Below are 18468 nucleotides of genomic sequence, written 5' to 3' on the forward strand. Positions count from 1 at the left end.
GTGTTGTGGTTCTTGGATTTTTAAATATCGGACACTGAAATTTGGAAATATGGGAAGTAGAGCTCAGAGGAAACATTTTAATTAGAGGCAAAGATTTAAAAACAAATAAGGAAGTTTTGCTTGTTGGTTCGTTTTTTTGCTTTTAAGACATGCAAGCAGTTGGGAGGATAGGACCAAGTCTGGAACTTTGGAGAATAGTAATTGAGGTGGGAGAATCGCTTCAGCCTAGGAGTTCGAGACCAGACTGGGCACCATAGTAAGACCCTATCTTTGTTTCTGTTTGTTTGTTTTTGAGACAGAGTCTTGCTCTGTCACCCAGGCTGGAGTGCAGTGGTGCAATCTTGGCTCACTGCAACCTACACCTCCTAGGTTCAAGTGATTCCCCTGCCTCAGCCTCCTGAGTAGCTAGGATTACAGGCATGCGCCACCATGCCTGGCTAATTTTTGTATTTTTAGTAGAGAAGAGGTTTTGCCATGTTGGTCAGGCTGGTCTCGAACTCCTGACCTCAAGTGATCTGCCCACGTCAGCCTCCCAAAGTGCTGGGATTACAGGCATGAGCCACCATGCCTGTCCATAAGACCCTATCTCTACAAAAAATTTAAAAGCTAGCCAGGCTAGGTGGCACATGCCTGTAGTCACACCTACCCAGGAGGCTGAGGTGGGAGGATCACTTGAGCCTGAGAGGTCGAGGCTGAAGTGAACCATGATTGTGCCACTGTGCTCCAGCCTTGGCAACAGAGTAAGACCTTGTCTCAAGAAAAAAGAATACTGTATTTACAGCAATAAATAGTTGCATTTGGAGGAGAAACCCAGGTAATATTAAGAGGTGTCCCACTGACAGAGGTAGGTCAGCAGCTGAAGTATTCACCGCTGAAATCCGGGCATGGGAAGGGTAGGTACCTCATGGGGGGAAGGGGAGGAAGGTCGCCGTTTTCCCTCACCTGTGATGATAAGCAAACCCAGGGAACAGAGTTACTCAAAATTTTATCAATTTTCCATTCCAGAATGATAGGGATCAGGGCTGTTTCAAGCCCCACCTATGTTCCAGGGACCTGGTAGGAGGGGGGTTTCTCTAGTCCACTGCTGCAGTGAGTAAAAGCCAAGGAGCCATTGCCCAAAGCATCATTCCATATTACATTCAAGGTAAACTCTCGAGGAGCCAGATATAGACATAATTAGCTTAAAAGAATAAGAGGTAGGTAAGCAGACAGTTAGATGACCTAGAACTTCAGCCAGAGTTAGGCCTTCCAGGAGCTTTTAGACATTGCCCCAGATCACTGACATGGAAAGGACAGAGTCAATACAATCTGAAGAAGGTATTTTTATATAAAGACTTGATTAATAATAGTTGATAACTATGTTATTAATATACTTACAGTTGACTACAATTTAAACTACCATTTTGTATTTAATTGTTACAGAAAAATAAAAGTTTTGCCAGCATAGAAAGAGAAGTAGCAAATCACTTCAAAGTTAGAGAAACATCTTTTTTTATTTTTTATAGCTACTATGTGATCTATTTTGAACTAGAAACTTTCTATCAGCAACTATATAAGACACAGTGGTGGGGAGCCATAAATGAAATAGTGAACAATCTGAGACTGAAAAGACTTCCACTGACAGATGCTCAATTACATGAACAATTTAAGAAAAAACTTGGTTTCAAAAGAGCTATGAAATGCAAGGTATTTCAGTGACTACCACATAATTTAGTATATGAAGTTATGTATTATTGATAAGTATGTGTCTCAAACAGATGTTTATCCTAGGGATAATAATAGGTTAAAGTCTTCAATATGAAATAAAATGCCACATTTTAGTAGCTGAAAGGCTATACAATTCTGGATTATAAATTTCTGGCAGAGTACCTGTTAATGCACTGGATTGTAATTAATCTCAATAATGGCTTATACGTATTGATTGCTTATTTTGTATGTTAGGCAATATTATAAATCAATGAACTCTTTTAAGGTACGACTAGTTCTATTATTATCATTTCCGTTATACAAATGAGAAATTTGAGGTGTAGAGAGGGATCTTTCACAAATCATATAGTAAATGGCAGAGCCAGGCTTCAGTCCTGGGAACTAAAACCTAAAGAGCAGACCTAGCATCGTCAAATCTCCGCATCTGTTTCAACAAGCCTTGAAGTACAGCTTCTGGAACTGAGCAAAGAAGCTCACCAGCTTCAAAGGTTAGACTGGTATTTACTTTCCATTTATTTGTTTTCACGTCCACAAATTAAAACCTCAAAAATTTGGTAGTTGAATTTTTAAATATTAGTCAGAATGTCTAAAGAAGGTGACATTTTTACCTTTGGATGACAAACTGTATTTCTATAGCTATATATTTCAAATTTCTAGACTTCTAAATTAGGTTTTTCTTAAATCAGAGAAGGAACCCAATGATCTCCATTTGCTTTTAAAATATTTTAGAAAAAAATTAATAATAAAAAAATTCCCCAAAATATTTTTTAAATTCTTAATATTTGCTTATAGCTCTAACTACTTTAATCATTATCCAGTAAGAAACTTTCCATGCATGGATCTTGTGAAAATTCTACTTAATTTTAACAGCATTCATGTGATTCTGTTAATACACTTCATGTATTTTTTTCCTTAAACCAAACTTTAGGTGCATTTTGATAAACTGATTCTGGCCTTCTTAATTTTAGAGTATTCCATTTGGTATGAAGTCCGCTGTTGAAAGAGGGTTGTCTGCAGTTTTCCATACATTTAGCCGTAAAACCTCAAGCTCAACAATCAGTGTTTCAGATGAAGCAGGTTATACTATTTTTCATCATGCTGCCCTGCACAACAGAGTTTCTATTATATGTCAACTGTGCAATGCTAACTTCAAGGTCAACCAGAGGCGCTTTGTTACATTCAGCCAAGGTACCATAAAGTTTTTTAACCTAAAATGTTGTTATTTTATTTACCCTTACTCAGCATTAGGAATCCATGTTGATTTTAGAGCAGGTTAAAATTTGGTATTAACTAGAGCAAAGTTGAGGTTTTTGTTTCATTTATCTAAGAAAGGCTTCTTTTAGTTTTTTAAGTATCACTTATAGCTAGCTTATATGGTTTTATATTTGCTCATTGTGTCTCCTTCATTTGAGTATAAGCTCTGTAAGAGGGCACAGATCTAGCCTACTTTATTTGCTGTGGTATACTAATGTCCAGATGAAAGTGTGGCTTAATGGTTGCTCAGAAAATATTTGTTGAGTTAATGCATGGATGGGTGAAGGCAGGATATCATTTGATAAGCACTGGCAAAATTAATATACACTGATATACTATAGAAATTCAGAGAACAGCAATAGATATGACTGTCAGGTCCCAGTAGAACAATCATTCTTTATTCCAGGATCCTCAAACAGGGAATAGTTTCTTTATATTACATATGTTTACATTACATTTAATAACAAAAAATTTCTTTATAATAATAATGTTTAGAATTAATAGCCCCTTTAAGGTTAACCTCATTTAAACTTTAAAAGCTATTTTTGTGATTATTAAATATGCATGGATATTTTATAATCATTGAAATAAATTTAGCTAGAATAAAAACAAAGTTGAAAATGAAATTGGTGGCCCTCCATAACTGGAAAGGAAAATATAGATAAATTGTCAGGGGCAGGTGTAGTGGCTCACTACTGTCATGCCAACACTTTGGGAGGCTGAGGCTGGAGGATCACTTGAGACTAGGAGTTCAAGATGAGCCCGGGCAGCATAATGAGACCCCCCGCCCATAAAATTAAAAAAAAAACTTAGCCAGGCTTGGTGGTACACGCCTGTAGTCCTAGCTACTTTGAGAGGCTGAAGCAGGAAGATTGCTTGAGCCCAGGAGTTTGAGGTTACACATATATATGTACATATATATGTAAATTGTCAGGAATGGCCAATGCAACAATATTGGCAATAAGAAGTGGTGATTTTATATTTAATGAAGTCGGCTATCTTAATAAGCTATGTTAAATTTTTACAGACACCAAAACAAAATGTTTTGCTTTAACCATATTGAATATCCATAAATTCTGTACTCTATCAGTATGATTAAAATGTTTTGATATTCAGATTCTTCTGTTACTGAAAATATTCAATACATAATACATAATGAACCTAATTAAAATAAGACACAATTCAATCACATTTAAATGCAATAGGTAACACTATTTAAAGATGTATTACTTTAAGCCTTTTTTAGTGTGGAAAAAGTCTTTGGTAAATTAAAAGTTTCTCATGCGCCCTCTGACTGCTTGAGTTTCCATTTGCTGAGAATTAGGTAGATTTTGACGTGTGGAAAACATAGTACTCTACTTCCAATATTTGCTTAACCAACACAAAATTGTCCCACCTGTGAGTTTTAAGCAGCCATTTGGGGGGCAGAGTTTCCAGGTCTGCTTTTCATGTGTTGTCAGGTGCATATGACATGCCTGGATGACTTGACCAAAAGTTATTCTCAACACTGTTCGATGTAATCTTGCCAGATACATCTACATAGTCATTTTGTTCTTATTCATATGAGTCTTCTTGAACAACTTAGGAAACCGCTGTATATTAATGATCATACTTCTATGCGCATTCCCTTTTAAAACAGAGTCATCCAAAGTAGAAGTAAAAAAGGAAAGAAATGGTAAGACATAAATAAAGTATTTGGTGCATTTAAAAAAGCTATTGCATGTATTAGAACTTTTCTTATAGTATATAATCTCTAAAATACTGTTGCATCAGAATGTTGCATAATGATGTTTTGTATTCATTTTGAAGCATAAATTACTTTCTACTCATAGTTATTTATTGGTATTCCTCTTCAGTTTGGGGAGTTTCCTCTTTTTTTTCCTGTGGAATTTGCTGTCACCTTTATTTTTTATAAATTCAGGCCCACAAGTGGTTTCTACAACTTAAAAAAAAAAAAGTTATTATAATATAAATTAGATATGCTGCCATCTAGTGGCAGTAACAATCTGTGAGGTCTGAGGAATGAGTCGTTTTTGACTGAGGTAGTAGGCCTAACCTCAATGTTGGATATGGAGAAAAACAAAATGTTAAGAGGTTATACTTTCTTTGTCTATATTTAAGAGGCTATACCTTCATACTCTGTATAAGAGAATTCAAAAAGGCTTTTGTTTTAAAGAAATTACGTACAACGACCTGAATTGTCAAGGGGGAGGGGATAGTTACTCAAACTGGCCATCTTCCATTAGAGGAGGAGCACAGCAAACCTGAGATGACCTCAGAGAGGGAGCCCGACCTCATTCTTCCTCCTCCAATCTCCTGCCAGAGCTATCCATTGGCAGGTACTGACAAGGAGCCAGAGGACACAGGTTGCTTTTTCTGCAGGTGCAGGAGAGCCAGGGTGGTAAAGGAGGTGAGTGGACCTGGAGCGGGAAAAAAGGAAGCTTACCTGTCCCATCCGCCCTGTAGAAATTTCCAGTTGAGTAACAATAGTGTGCCTCCTACATTATTGCTCTCTCTTTTTCTTTTCTAAGTATCACTTATGGCTACCTTATATAAATTTATTTATAGTTAGTCTCCCTCACTTGAATATAAAGCTCCATAAAGGACAAGGATTTGGTCTGTTTTGTTAGCCACCGTTTCCTAACACCCAGAAAAACGCTTGGCCTTCATAGGTGCTCAGGAAATTTTTCTTGAGGGGTGTACATTTTATTGGAAACCTTAAATACTCTTCAAACAGAACATGTCTTCAATTAAGGCTCTAAGGTATTCTACACAGAAAACCAAAGTTTTTCAGATTAGAGGCAAGGAGAGGGACAGTATAGAGGACAAGTGCTTAGTTTGCCACAAGGGCCCCTCATGATTAATGCTCCTCAGCCAGCTTATCAGCTTCCTTCTCCTTTTTAGGGTTTTTTTCTCCTATCTTCGCATATTCATTATATTTCTTTTTACATTTTTATTAGTGATTGCCCTAGAGTTTACCACATTCATTTACAATTATTCCAAGTCTACTTTCAGATAACACTAAGCCACTTCACCTGTAGTGTAAGTACCTTATAATAACAAAATATTCCTAAGTCTTCCCACCTATCATTCATTTACTCATTTCACTTGTGCATAAGCATATATATGTCATTCATTTCATAAATGTCATTCATTTCACTTATGCATAAGCACATATAAGTATCTATATATTCAAACCCTTTGTTGATAATGTTATTATTTATTTACTTATTTTGAGATGGAATCTTGCTCTGCTGCCGAGGCTGGAGTGCAGTGGTGCGATTTTGGCTCACTGCAACTTCCGCCTCCCGGCCCCCGGGTTCAAGCGATTCTCCCACCTCAGCCTCCCATGTAGCTGGGATTACAGATGTGCACCACTACACCGTATATGTTTTGTATTTTTAGTAGAGACAGGGTTTCACCATGTTGGCCAGGCTGGTCTTGAACTCCTAACCTCAAGTGATCCACCCACCTCGGCCTCCCAAAGTGCTGAGATTACAGGCGTGAGCCACTGCACCGGGCCTGATAATGTTATTTTGAACAAACTGTTCTCTGTTAGCTCAATTAAGACAAAGAAACATTTTACTTGACCTTCATTTTTTTTTTATTCTCTGATGCTCTTCCTTCCTTTATGTTATGTAAGTTTCTGACCTATATCATTTTTCTTCTCTTTGGACAACTTCTTTTAACATGCCTTGCAAGGCAGGTCTACTGGTGGCAAACTCCCTCAATTTTTGTTTGAGAAAGTCTTTATTCCTCATTCACTTTTGAAGGATAATCTTACAGGTTACAGAATTCTAGGTTAGTGGTTCCATTATCTCAACACTTTATTTTCCTCCGCACACTTCCTGCTTGCATAGTTTCTGAGGAGAACTTGGGTATAATTCTTATTTTTGCTTCTCTATTAGTAATTTGTTTTCCTCTGGCTTCTTTTAGGATTGTTTTCTTTTTAAAATAATTTTTAATTTCTGTGTGTACATAGTAGGCATATATACTTGGAGTACATGAGATTTTTTTGATACAGGCATGCAATGCATAATAATCACATCAGAGTAGAGTATCCATCACCTCAAGCATTTATCCTTTATTTGTGTTACATATAATCCAGTTATACTCTTTTAGTTATGTTAAAATATAAATTAATTTTTTTTACTATAGTCACCTTGTTGTGCTAGCAAATACTAGGTCTTATCTATTCTTTCTATTTTGTACCCATTAACTATCCCCACTTCCCCCCACTACCCTTCCCAGCCTCTGGTAACCATCATTATACTCTGTATCTCCATGAGTTCAATTGTTTTAATTTTTAGCTCCCACAAATAAGTGAGAACAGGCAAAGTTTGTCTTTCTTTGCCTGACTTATTTCACTTAACATAATGACCTCCAATTCCATCCATGTTGTTGCAAATGATAGGATCTCATTCTTTTTCATGGCTGAATACTACTCCATTGTGTATCCATCTGAATGGATAAATTTTCTCTATCCACTCATCTGTTGATGGACACTTAGGTTGCTTCCAAATCTTTGCTATTGTGAATAGTGCTGCAGTAAATAGGATTATTTTCTTTATCTTTGTTTTTCTGTAATTTGGAAATGATATGCCTCGGTGTAGTTTTTTGTTTGCTTTGACATTTATTTGGCTTGGTGTTCTCTGAGCTTACCAAATCTGTGGTTTGATATGTCACATTAATATGGAAAAATTATCAATCATTATTGTTTTAAATATTTCTTCTTTTCCTTTCTCTCTTTCTGTTCTTTTTTCCCCCTAGACTTTTTAATTTATTTTTATTTTTATTTTTGAGACAGGGTATTTATTGCCCAGGCTGGAGTGCGGTGGCATGATCTTAGCTTACTCCAGCCTCTACCTCCTGCACTCAAGTGACCCTCTCACCTCAGCCTCCCAAGTAGCTGGGACTACAGGCCCATGCCACCATGCCTGGCTAATTTTGTTTATTTTTTTGTAGAGTTGAGGTCTCACTATGTTGCCCAGGCTGGTTTCAGACTCTTGGGCTCAAGGAATCCTCCCACCTTGGCTTCCCAAAGTGCTGGGATTACAGGAGTGAGCCACTGTGCCTTGGCCTGGAGGTTTCTACTGATACATCTTCAGGATTAGAGATTTCTTCCTCTGCTGCGTCTAATCTCTTTATAAGCTCATTAATGGCATTCTTCATTTCTTCTACAGTGTTTTTTATCTGTAGCATGTCATTTTGGTTCTTTCTTAGGATTTCCATCTCTCTGTTTACATTGCCCATCTGTTCTTGCAGGCTACTTTATCCATTAGAACTCTTAGCATATTAATCATAGTTCTAAATTCCCTGTCTGATCATTCCAACATCCCTACCATGTCTGGTTCCGATGCTTGCTCTGTCTCTTTAAACTGTGTTTTTTGCTTTTTAAATATGCCTTCTAAATTTTTCTTGATAGCTGAACTTGATGTATTGGGTAAAAGAAACTATATTTAATAGGGCTTTAATAATGTGATGGTAAGGTATGGGGGAGAAGCATTCTATCATCCTATGATTATATCTCAGTCTCTTGGTGAGCCTGCGTCCCTGTACTTTGAAATTCACCAGTGCTTCTCAGTCCTCTCCCCGTGTCCCCTAGGCCAGGCAGGATGGTTAGAGGGGACTGGAGTTGGGCATTTCCCTTGCCTAGGTAGGTTAGGTTCTGATAAAACCCCAGCAGGTTAGGGTCTGATAAAAGCCCAATAGGTTAGGCTCTGGTAAAGTAGTTTCTCTTGAGAGCAGGTCTTGTTAAGAACAGAATGCCCTGGAGTATTTCAAAATGGTTCCTTTTCTCCCTCCCCTTGCTGGAAGTATGAGGGGATTTTTCTTCAATATTCACTGTGAGGACTTGATAAAACTCCTAGAGGTAAAACACATGAGAGCATGGGGCCCCACTATGATGGATCCTTCTAGAGTTTTTAACTCTCATACTTGTCCACATTGAGCTTCTAGCGATTATGAATTAATGTTAAGGTTTTCTTACTCCAGTAATGATTCCTTAGGAAGTTTCTGCTTGTGAGTTTCTGCTCTACTGAGTTATGATTCTCTGAATCCATTTGTCTCTCCAATTTTGAGGGTATCAGTTTGCCCATTACCTCACTTCTCTGACAAACTTAAGGGCTGTTGATTTCTTTAGGGTTGGTTCAGCTTTTTACTTGTTGTTAGGATGAAGTGGTAACTTCTAAGCTCCTTAAATGCCGGACCAGAAACTGGAAGACTAAACAATAATTTTAAATAAATAGATTTGAGTCAGATTTTATAGACTATTAAGGCTATAATATCAAGCTCCCACTATGAAGGCAGGTAGGAGGACACTGGAAGTTTCTGATGGGAGAGATTTAATGAAAACAGTGGTTCACTGAGGAAATATCTTTTAAACTGAGAAATGATTAGGAGTTAGCTAGATCGGTAAGGGAGGAATTGTTTGGGAGAAGGAAGGTGTCAGAGAGCAGGAATAGTCCAGGGTGACCAGATAACTCATCATTCAAATCAGGGAGACTTGAAAGTGAAAGGGCACTATTAATAATTATGCTAGTGCAACAGACATTGACCAGTACTTTCCTGGGTAACCTGGGGCATGTGATTATGCTACATTTGGGGAGCTACAAGAAAGCCAGAATGAGGAGAACAAGGTATGCATGGTTTTATTGGGAGGTAGATGAAGAAGGTAGTTGTAGCTGGTGCTTCAAGTTAAGTTGGAGCCAGTGGATCCTGTCACTGTTCCTCATAATCAGATGGCCTTGAGAAGCCATTGAACAAGGAGATGAAAAGATCAGATTTATGTTTTGAAAAACTGGGTTGGATAAGGGCAAAACAAGATGGGGATAGCAGTTGGGAGATGATTATGGCTTGGATTAGGATGGTGGTGGTGGTAGAGATGGGTTCTAGAGATTTTTAGACTTGGTGATGGGCTGGTTATGGAGAAGGAAATAAGAGGGAGGTGCCAAAGAGTCTTCCAGATTTGTGGTCTGTACAACTGGCTGGATCATCATATCTCTCACTGATTTAGGAAGCAATAAAAGAGAACCAGGTTTGGAGGGAAGGATAGTAGTTCAATTTTGAATACATTAAGTTTGAGGGGATGTGTGAAGATGCTTTACAAGATGTCAAAGATATAGATCTGCAAATCAGAAGAAATCAGATCTAGAGACATAATCCTTGGAGTCATCAAGTTGTATATGGTAAGCAAAGCCACTAAGAAGAGAAAAAGGCCCAAGATTGAGCCTTAAAGTTCATTTGGATATTAGGACAATGAGAAGGTTCCAAAGGAGACTGCCAAGGTGTAACCAGTAGGGTTGGACAAAAATTGGGAGTGTGATATCACAAAAGCCAAGGGAAGAAATTATTTTAAATAGGAAGAAGTGGTCAATGGTGTAAAATACTACTGAGAAATAAGTAAGATGAGAATTGAAAAATGACAGTTGGACTTTAGTGAGAATTCACTCACTATCATGAGAACAGCATAGGGGAACTGCCCTCATGATCCAGTTACCTCTCTCCCTCGACATGCGGGGATTACAACTCGAGATGAGATTTGGGTGGGGACACAGAGCCAAACCATATCAGGTAGTAAAGGTATGAATTGCTATTATGCTTTGGGAGAATAATTTGGCAATATATATTACCAGTAATAATGATGCTGTTGATAATTATACAGTTTTACCCAGTAACTCCCATTATTGGGATTTTTTTTTTTTTTTTTGAGATGGAGTCTCGCTCTATTGCCCAGGCTGGAGTGCAGTGGCATGATCTCTGCTCACTACAACCTCCGCCTCCCAGGCTCAAGCGATTCTCCTGCCTCAGCCTTCCAAATAGTTCGGACTACAGGTGCGCACCACCATGACCAATTACATTTTTTTTGTATTTTTAGTAGACCCCAGTTTCACCATGTTGGCCAGGCTGGTCTCAAACTCGTGACCTCAGGTGATCCACCTACCTCAACTTCCCAAAGTGCTGGGATTACAGGCATGAGCCACTGCGCCCAGCCCTTTTTTGGGACTCTACCCAAATAATAAATATCTATATACAATGGAAAAAAATAAAAGAAAAATGCCCATTGGATTTAGTGACATTGAGGCCTTTGTTAACATATATATATATATATATATATATATTTTTTAATTTCAAAGGATCTTATCTTCAACTAAATAACATGAGTAAAATGGAAAATAAACAAGAAATAGTTTACCATAAGACTATTTTACACATTGACTTAAATTTTCAAATATTTAACATTTTATTTTATTTTTTTCAAATATTTAATATTTTTAATGTTACTCATTTTTCTTTGCTTATAAAAAATGTGGATTTTTAAAAATTTTTGTTTTTTGTTTCTAAGTATGGATTTTTAGTGGTTGGGATTTTTAATCCTGAGTTAAATAAAGGAATATAGGGTTGTCTAAATTTTTTTTTAATGCTTACTTTGGAGATTTTATATCATACAATACTAAGCTCTGTGGCTGGATATCAATAAGGCATTTAGGTTTTTTTTAGGAATGGTAGTGCTGTGATCACTGAAGTAATTGTCCATCCATTCTAGGTCCAACACCTCTACACCTTGCTGCACAGGCTTGCTCATTAGAAACAACAGTTTGTCTACTGTGTTCCAAAGCTGATTACACGCTTTCTGAAAAAAGAGGCTGGATGCCGATTCACTTTGCTGCTTTCTATGACAACGTTTGCATCATTATTGCTCTCTGTAGGAAGGATCCTAGTTTGCTAGAAGCTGAGGCAACAGCTGAGTAAGTCATTAAGCATTTATATCAGGTTGAGGTTGATGTCTAGGCAATAATAAAAAAAAAAGAAGAAAGAAAATTAAATAGAATATAAATTTCTGCTTTTCATGGCTTGCCACACACACTGCCACTAAAAGGCGATAGGTGTGGGTGATCTGAAAGGTATGTAAGGCTTACTCTGCTATCCTTTCTACTCACTGTCTCCTCCTAACCACTTATCATTAGAATTTATAAAGACGAGAGCTTCTATTAACCTATGCATGTTTTCTGGAAGAATAAGGACTAATCCCCAGGGAGTTTTTCCTAACCTTGTTCCAGTAGTATGGTTCTGCAGATTAACTTTTCATGTTAAATGCTTTGCTTAGTGCCCTGGAAGAAGCCTGAGACTAGGGAGGAGAGAGTTGCTCCAAACTGGATCCTATACAACCAGGAGGCAGCCCTAGGACTTCAGATCAAAGCGGATAGACTTTGGATTACAGGAGAAATATTTAGTGGTATCTGGAAAAGAAATACATTAAAAAGAATAAAATAACTTTGATATTAAAAAATCCCAACAATCTTTTGTTTCACATTTTAGCTGCGGATCAGCATTTAGAGTAAAGGTGTAACTTCTCCTGAAGGTACATTCTTGGCTAGAAATCTAAAGGCCAGGTCATTACTTTGGATCTCTGAACCTGATTTAGGCATAGTTTCATTCAAGTTTTTCTAGGTCTTTGAGTAACCTTTCCACTATTATTCAGTGGTCTAGGGCTAGTATAATGGCTTGACAGTATGAGGGACACCAGCTTCCTCTTGTTGCTCTTAACATGTGGAAGCCACCAGAGGAAGCTGGTGTCCCTCAGATGGCAACTCCTGCTTTCACCATCATGTCTAGCCATGAGAATAAAGAAGAGGCCAGGTGCGGTGGCTCACACCTGTAATTCCAGCACTTTGGGAGGCCAAGGCAGGCAGATCACTTGAGGTCAGGAGTTCGAGACCAGCCTGGGCAAAACCCCGTCTCTACTAAAAATACAAAAATTAACCGGGTATGGTGGTCCATGCCTGTAATACTAGCTACTCAAGAGGCTGAGGCAGGAGAATCACTTGAACCAGAGAGGCAGAGCCTGCAGTGAGCTGAGGTCACACCACTGCACTACAGCCTGGGTGACAGAGTGAGACTCCATCTCAACAACAACAACAACAACAACAACAACAACAAAAAACGAAGAAGAAGAAGCTGGGAAATGTAATATTGCACTGGATAGCCAAACAAAATATCTTTACTATCTAAAAATCAGATAATGGGTTTTCGAGCAAAACTGTTAGTTTCTGCCACAATGAGGAAGCTGGGGTTTGAAAACTGGACATGAAGTAATGGGTGTAATTAATTCCTGAGCCTCAGTTACATGATTTGCAAAATGGGCTGATGATATTTGCCTTGCTTTTTCCTTCACTTACGGAGTAGTTGTAAGGCTTAGATAGGATAGTGTATTGTAAGAACTTTGTGCATTATCATCCTCCAAACAAATTATAAGGCACGATAATTAAGTTGGGGAGGTGGGTAGGGACCCATAGTAAGGATGGCATGGCAAAGGAGGCAAATCCATTTACATGTAGAATACGGAAGATGAGAATTCCTAAGAATAGAAGGTGGTGGTGTAAGTCAGACTTCTCCAATTGCAGCTTGAATAGTTTTACAAAAAGTAAATTTGACAGTCTACGCGTGTTTAATTGTTATGTTTCTTAATTTTTAGGAATCAGTGCACTCCACTGTTACTTGCTGCCACTTCAGGAGCACTGGACACTATTCAATACCTGTTTTCTATCGGTGCTAACTGGAGAAAAACAGATATTAAAGGAAATAATATAATCCATTTATCAGTGTTAACCTTTCATACAGAGGTTCTCAAATATATAATAAAATTAAATATTCCTGAACTCCCAGTGTGGAAAACTTTGGTAGGTGAGTATAATCTCTTTATAAATACATGTTCTGATTATTATTCAGTTTAATTATTGATACTCTGAAAGAGAGAAAATAAAATAATACATGCATTATATTTTAAATATTTAAAAATCATGAAATAAACATTTTATTAATTAAGACCAGAAATAAAAATATGAATAATAAAGAGCTGCATTTTTGTGTGTGCAAACGTAGTTTTATTTCCAAGTTAAAATCAAAGATCTGTGACCCAGACTATATTTTACACAATTATATTTATTTTTATTTTCCAACTTTCTCCAGAAGTTCAAACATCCTCTCCTTCATCAAAAAAAAAAAAAAAGGAAAGAGGAAATTTTAAGTGAAAAATATTCCCTCCAACTTATTCCTTGCCTCCTAATTTTAGAGACAAATTTAGCAAAATCTTTTGTTATATTTTGACGAATGTTTTGTGAAGAATTCTGCTGGAGATTTTCTTTTCCTTTTTTTTTTTGTTTCAAATTTGCATTCAGTCTAGCCAAAATAAGGGTAAGGGTCACTAGGCCAATTATATGGACATATCTAATTTTACTCCCTTTCAAGGCCCTCACTAAAATTACATGGAGATTAAACATTATTAATACCACCAGCAGAAGACAAGCATTCAAGGGAAAACAAGAAAGGATACAACAGTAATAAAATATTGGAAGATGGAAACAGATAGGCAAGACTTAGGACTTAGCCAGCCAGAGAAAATCATTCCAAGCCAACAGTGGGAAAGCTGAGAACCCCTTGGACTCATACCATAAATCCTCAAAAGGCTTGAGAACTGACAGTGCCCGTTAGGAGTGCTCTCCTCAAAGCCTAACTAGGAAAGACCTAAAGATGCCAAGGCTAGAATTCTCCTTAAGAAATAGAAAGGAGAGGGACCCGGGAAACTGGGAGCCTTACCCAAGCGTAAAGCATAGGGAATTTCAAGGAAGACAGCAAGGGGAAGTTCCAGAATGGAACTGTGCATCCAGTCTAGAGGAAAAAAATGGGAGGAATTATCAGTAGGTACAAGGAAAACTAAGCAGATGAAATACAGCAGTCTCTCCTTCTCAGCAGTTTATCTTTCTGTGGTTTTGGTTACCTGCAGTACAGTACAAAAAGATATTTTGAGAGAGAGGCATAGAGCACATTCACATAACTTCTATTATTATATATTGTTGTAATCTATTATTAGTTATTGTTAAGCTATTACTATGCCTACAGACTTTATTATAGATATGTATGTTCAGACAGTCTGGTTTGACTTAAGGTTTTTGATTTTACAATTGTGCAAAAGTGATACACATTTGGAAGAAACTGTACTTACAGTCCTCATACAACCATTTCTGTTTTTCACTTTTAGTACAGTATTCAATAAATTACATGAGTTATTAAACACTCTATTATAAAATGGGCTTTGTGTTAGATCATTTTGCCAAACTGTGGGCTAATGTAATTATTCCAAGCACATTTAAGTTAAGCTAGGCTAAGCTATGCTGTTTGGCAGATTAGGTTTACAAATGCATTTTCAATTTACAATATTTCAACTTACAATGGGTTTATCAGGAAATAACCAAATCGTAAGTTGAGAAGCATCTGTCTGGGAAAAAAAATAGTATATACAGGGTTCAGTACTATCCTCCGTTTCAGGCATCCACTGGGGGTTTTGGAATGTATCCTCTGCAGATAAGGGGGGACTATTGTAAAATAAGGAAATTATTAGGCCAAGGTGGGCGGATCACGAGGTCAAGAGGTAGAGACCATCCTGGCCAACATGGTGAAAACCTGTCTCTACTAAAAATACAAAAATCAGCTGGGCGTGGTGGCACGTGCCTGTAGTCCTAGCTCCTCAGGAGGCTGAGGCAGGAGAATCACTTGAACCTGGGAGGCAAATGTTGCAGTGAACCGAGATCGTGCCACTACAGTCCATCCTGTGACAGAGCGAGACTTTGTCTCAAAATAAATAAATAAAATAAGGAAATTATTACCTGTTTAAAAAAAAAGAGACACGACCATAGTACATTACAGAGCTCAGCTGTGAATAATAACTGTATAGACATCATCATGTATTTAACTAAAAGCTGTAAATATGGAGAAAGGGAAGTAAGAGGAAAGAGCAACGTTGAAAGAGTTAATTTCCCATTTTTCATAACATGAAGTCAATGAAGTCTAAATCAATGTAGCAAAACACAGCAGTGTATATAAATATGTAGAAATAAGGAGATTTATAAATCATAGAAGGTTATAGAGAAGAGTCCAAACCGATTGTATATGGAGTGATGAACACAGAAAAGTGGGGAGGGTGGAGCCCAGGAACCACTAAGTTTTGTTATAGGCCATTTAATAACATTTAACTCTGAATCATGCACATGCATTACTTTGATAAAAATAAAAAACCAAAGCCAAAAAAGAGAAATGAATTGGAGAATGAGAATGATTTTTTTCCAACAACTCATTTTAGGATGGGATAAAATATGTTTAAGATTTTCAACCCCATTCTACTGATTCAAGAAGTCTGGCTCAATACCTGACGTTGGAATTTACTAGGTACTGGGAACATATCCCAGATACTGGATATGCGCCCCAAGAGATATTGGAAAGTGTTTTCAGTGTTTATTTGCATGCATTTGTATCATTTCGTTGTCTTGTTAGGAGGAAGTGAGAGGACCATCCTGTTACTTTTACTAAACTAAATCATTGTAAAAACCTACCTTAATAGTAGGAAGCTCTGCCCCCTAACAGGAATGGCCTAAAAGCACATAAAAATTCACCAGGGCTGCTGCTTCCTGCAGCCATTGTGGGGGAAGTCCTGACAATGACACAAACAGAACAAACAACAGTGAGCATCTGGCTACTGCTGTTTTGCCTTGGGCCCTGCAATAGCTCTCCCTCCTCACACTGCCCATTTCCACTATGCATAAAAGAAAAATCAGTTTATTAGAGGTCTCAGGATTAGTTCTTGGAGTAGAAGCTGAATTTTAAAAGAGGATGTCACGGAATGATATAGCCAAGCTAGATTCAGGACAGATTTGGTAATAGAGTGGCTGGCTAAAGAGATGAGGAAAAGATAGTCTGTGTGTTTTTTCCTGTGTGTATTTGTAATATCCTCTGTCTGTAGTACAAGTTCATCCAAGATTTTATTTAAAGTATCTTTTTTATACTCGGGAAATGTATAAAGCCTCATACCTAATTTAATGGATATTAAATTTTTATTGACAATACTGTGGATTACTTTGCTATTCTTGAAAACCCACATTCAAATTTTATTTAACAATTAATTTTAGCCCAGAGAGTTGTATTATTTTCCAAGGGAATTTGAAGTATGTGACCAGCCAATCTAAGTCATCCAGACCAAAGATTAAACATTTCAGCCAGGCACCGTGGCTCATGCCTGTAATCCTAGCACTTTGGGAGGCCAAGGCAAGTGGATTGCTTAAACCCAAGAGTTTGAGACCAGCCTGGGCCACATGGCAAAATGCTGTCTCTGCAAAAAAATACAAAAATTAGCCGGGTGTGGTGGTGCATACCTGTAGTCTCAGCTACTAGGAAGGCTGAGATGGTAGCTTACCTGAGCCCAGGGAGATCCAGGCTGCAGTGAGCTGTGATCATGCCATTGCACTCCAGCCTGGGCAACAGACTGAGACCCCATTTCAAAAAAAGAAATTTCAGGATTTTTTCACTAATTATATAGACTATAAACCTCAAAGATCACGGGCTGATGGAATTTGTCAGTACTTCATAGGGAGCTGTGCACAGAGGGGAATTTAATGCATGCAGTTGGTGATAATAGTGGTGACCTCAACTGTTGGTTTTACTTAGCTGGTACAAAAAACAGAATCAAGCATTTCATTGCCTTTTGTGCAAATTACAGCTGTGTTTTTCTGTTGAACACTTAACAGAAATGTTACAGTGTGAAAGCTATAAACGAAGGATGATGGCTGTCATGTCCTTGGAAGTAATTTGCTTAGCAAATGATCAATACTGGAGATGTATTTTGGATGCAGGTGATGCAAACTCTATTAATATCTTTTTCTTATGCTATTTTATGTAGAGCTATATTTTATTCATCAGTCATTTTTAAATATATTTTTAATTTTAAAGGAAAAATTTTAGTTGATTTTAAGTTTCTTTTGCTAAGATCACTTCATTTACCTGTCAACCATATATTTTATTTTCCACATGGAAGCTGCACAGGATCAAAAAACTGTATCAATTCTATATGTCTAAAAGCTCGAAAAATTAAAAAATAATGTTAAATGTTAATTTAAATGTTAAATTACTTTACCACACTACTTTTATACTTACTTTCATTTAGAAATTATTCCTATTCTGTAATTTGCACAATTTACTTTTGAAATTAAAAATAGCAGATTTAGTATCAGGTCTGGTTTGTAACTACCTCTGCATTTAGAACTTAAGAAAATTGCTTAACCTCTCTTAGTTTACTTTACTCACTAATAAAATGGCTCTACTGGGGTCCGTTCCAAGATGGCCGAATAGGAACAGCTCCGGTCTGCAGCTCCCAGCATGATCGGTGCAGAAGACAGGTGATTTCTGCATTTCCAACTGAGGTACCTCGTTCATCTCCCTGGGACTGGTTGGACAGTGGGTACAGCCCATGGGTGAGCTGAAGCAGTGCAGGGCATCGCCTCACCTGGGAAGCACAAGGGGATGGGGGATTTCCCTTTCCTTGCCAAGGGAAGCTGTGACAGACTGTACCTGAAAAAACGGGGCATTCGTGCCCAAATACTGTGCTTTTCCAATGATCTTAGCAAATGGCACACCAGGAGATTATGTCCCGTGCCTGGCTTGGCAGGTCCCACGCTGATGGAG

General features: G+C 37.7%; 1 protein-coding gene across 13 annotated transcripts in view; it reads left to right on the plus strand.

The window, feature by feature from the left end:
• ANKAR (ankyrin and armadillo repeat containing) overlaps nucleotides 1–18468 on the plus strand; it is an 81913-nt gene that overhangs the window by 19272 nt on the left and 44173 nt on the right. For 8 of the 13 annotated variants that reach the window (XM_054679994.2, XM_063791331.1, XM_063791333.1 and 5 more), the window contains exons 6-10: nucleotides 1506–1686; nucleotides 2676–2895; nucleotides 11507–11708; nucleotides 13436–13644; nucleotides 17535–17639. In XM_054679994.2, coding sequence (XP_054535969.1) covers nucleotides 1506–1686; nucleotides 2676–2895; nucleotides 11507–11708; nucleotides 13436–13644; nucleotides 17535–17639 — 917 coding nt within the window. The remainder of the gene's footprint in view (nucleotides 1–1505; nucleotides 1687–2675; nucleotides 2896–11506; nucleotides 11709–13435; nucleotides 13645–17534; nucleotides 17640–18468) is intronic. The other 5 variants (XM_054679995.2, XM_063791330.1, XM_054679993.2 and 2 more) reach the window with 3 other exon arrangements.

This window comes from Pan troglodytes, chromosome 13, assembly GCF_028858775.2.
Source record: "Pan troglodytes isolate AG18354 chromosome 13, NHGRI_mPanTro3-v2.0_pri, whole genome shotgun sequence".
NCBI classification, from domain to species: Eukaryota; Metazoa; Chordata; class Mammalia; order Primates; family Hominidae; genus Pan; species Pan troglodytes.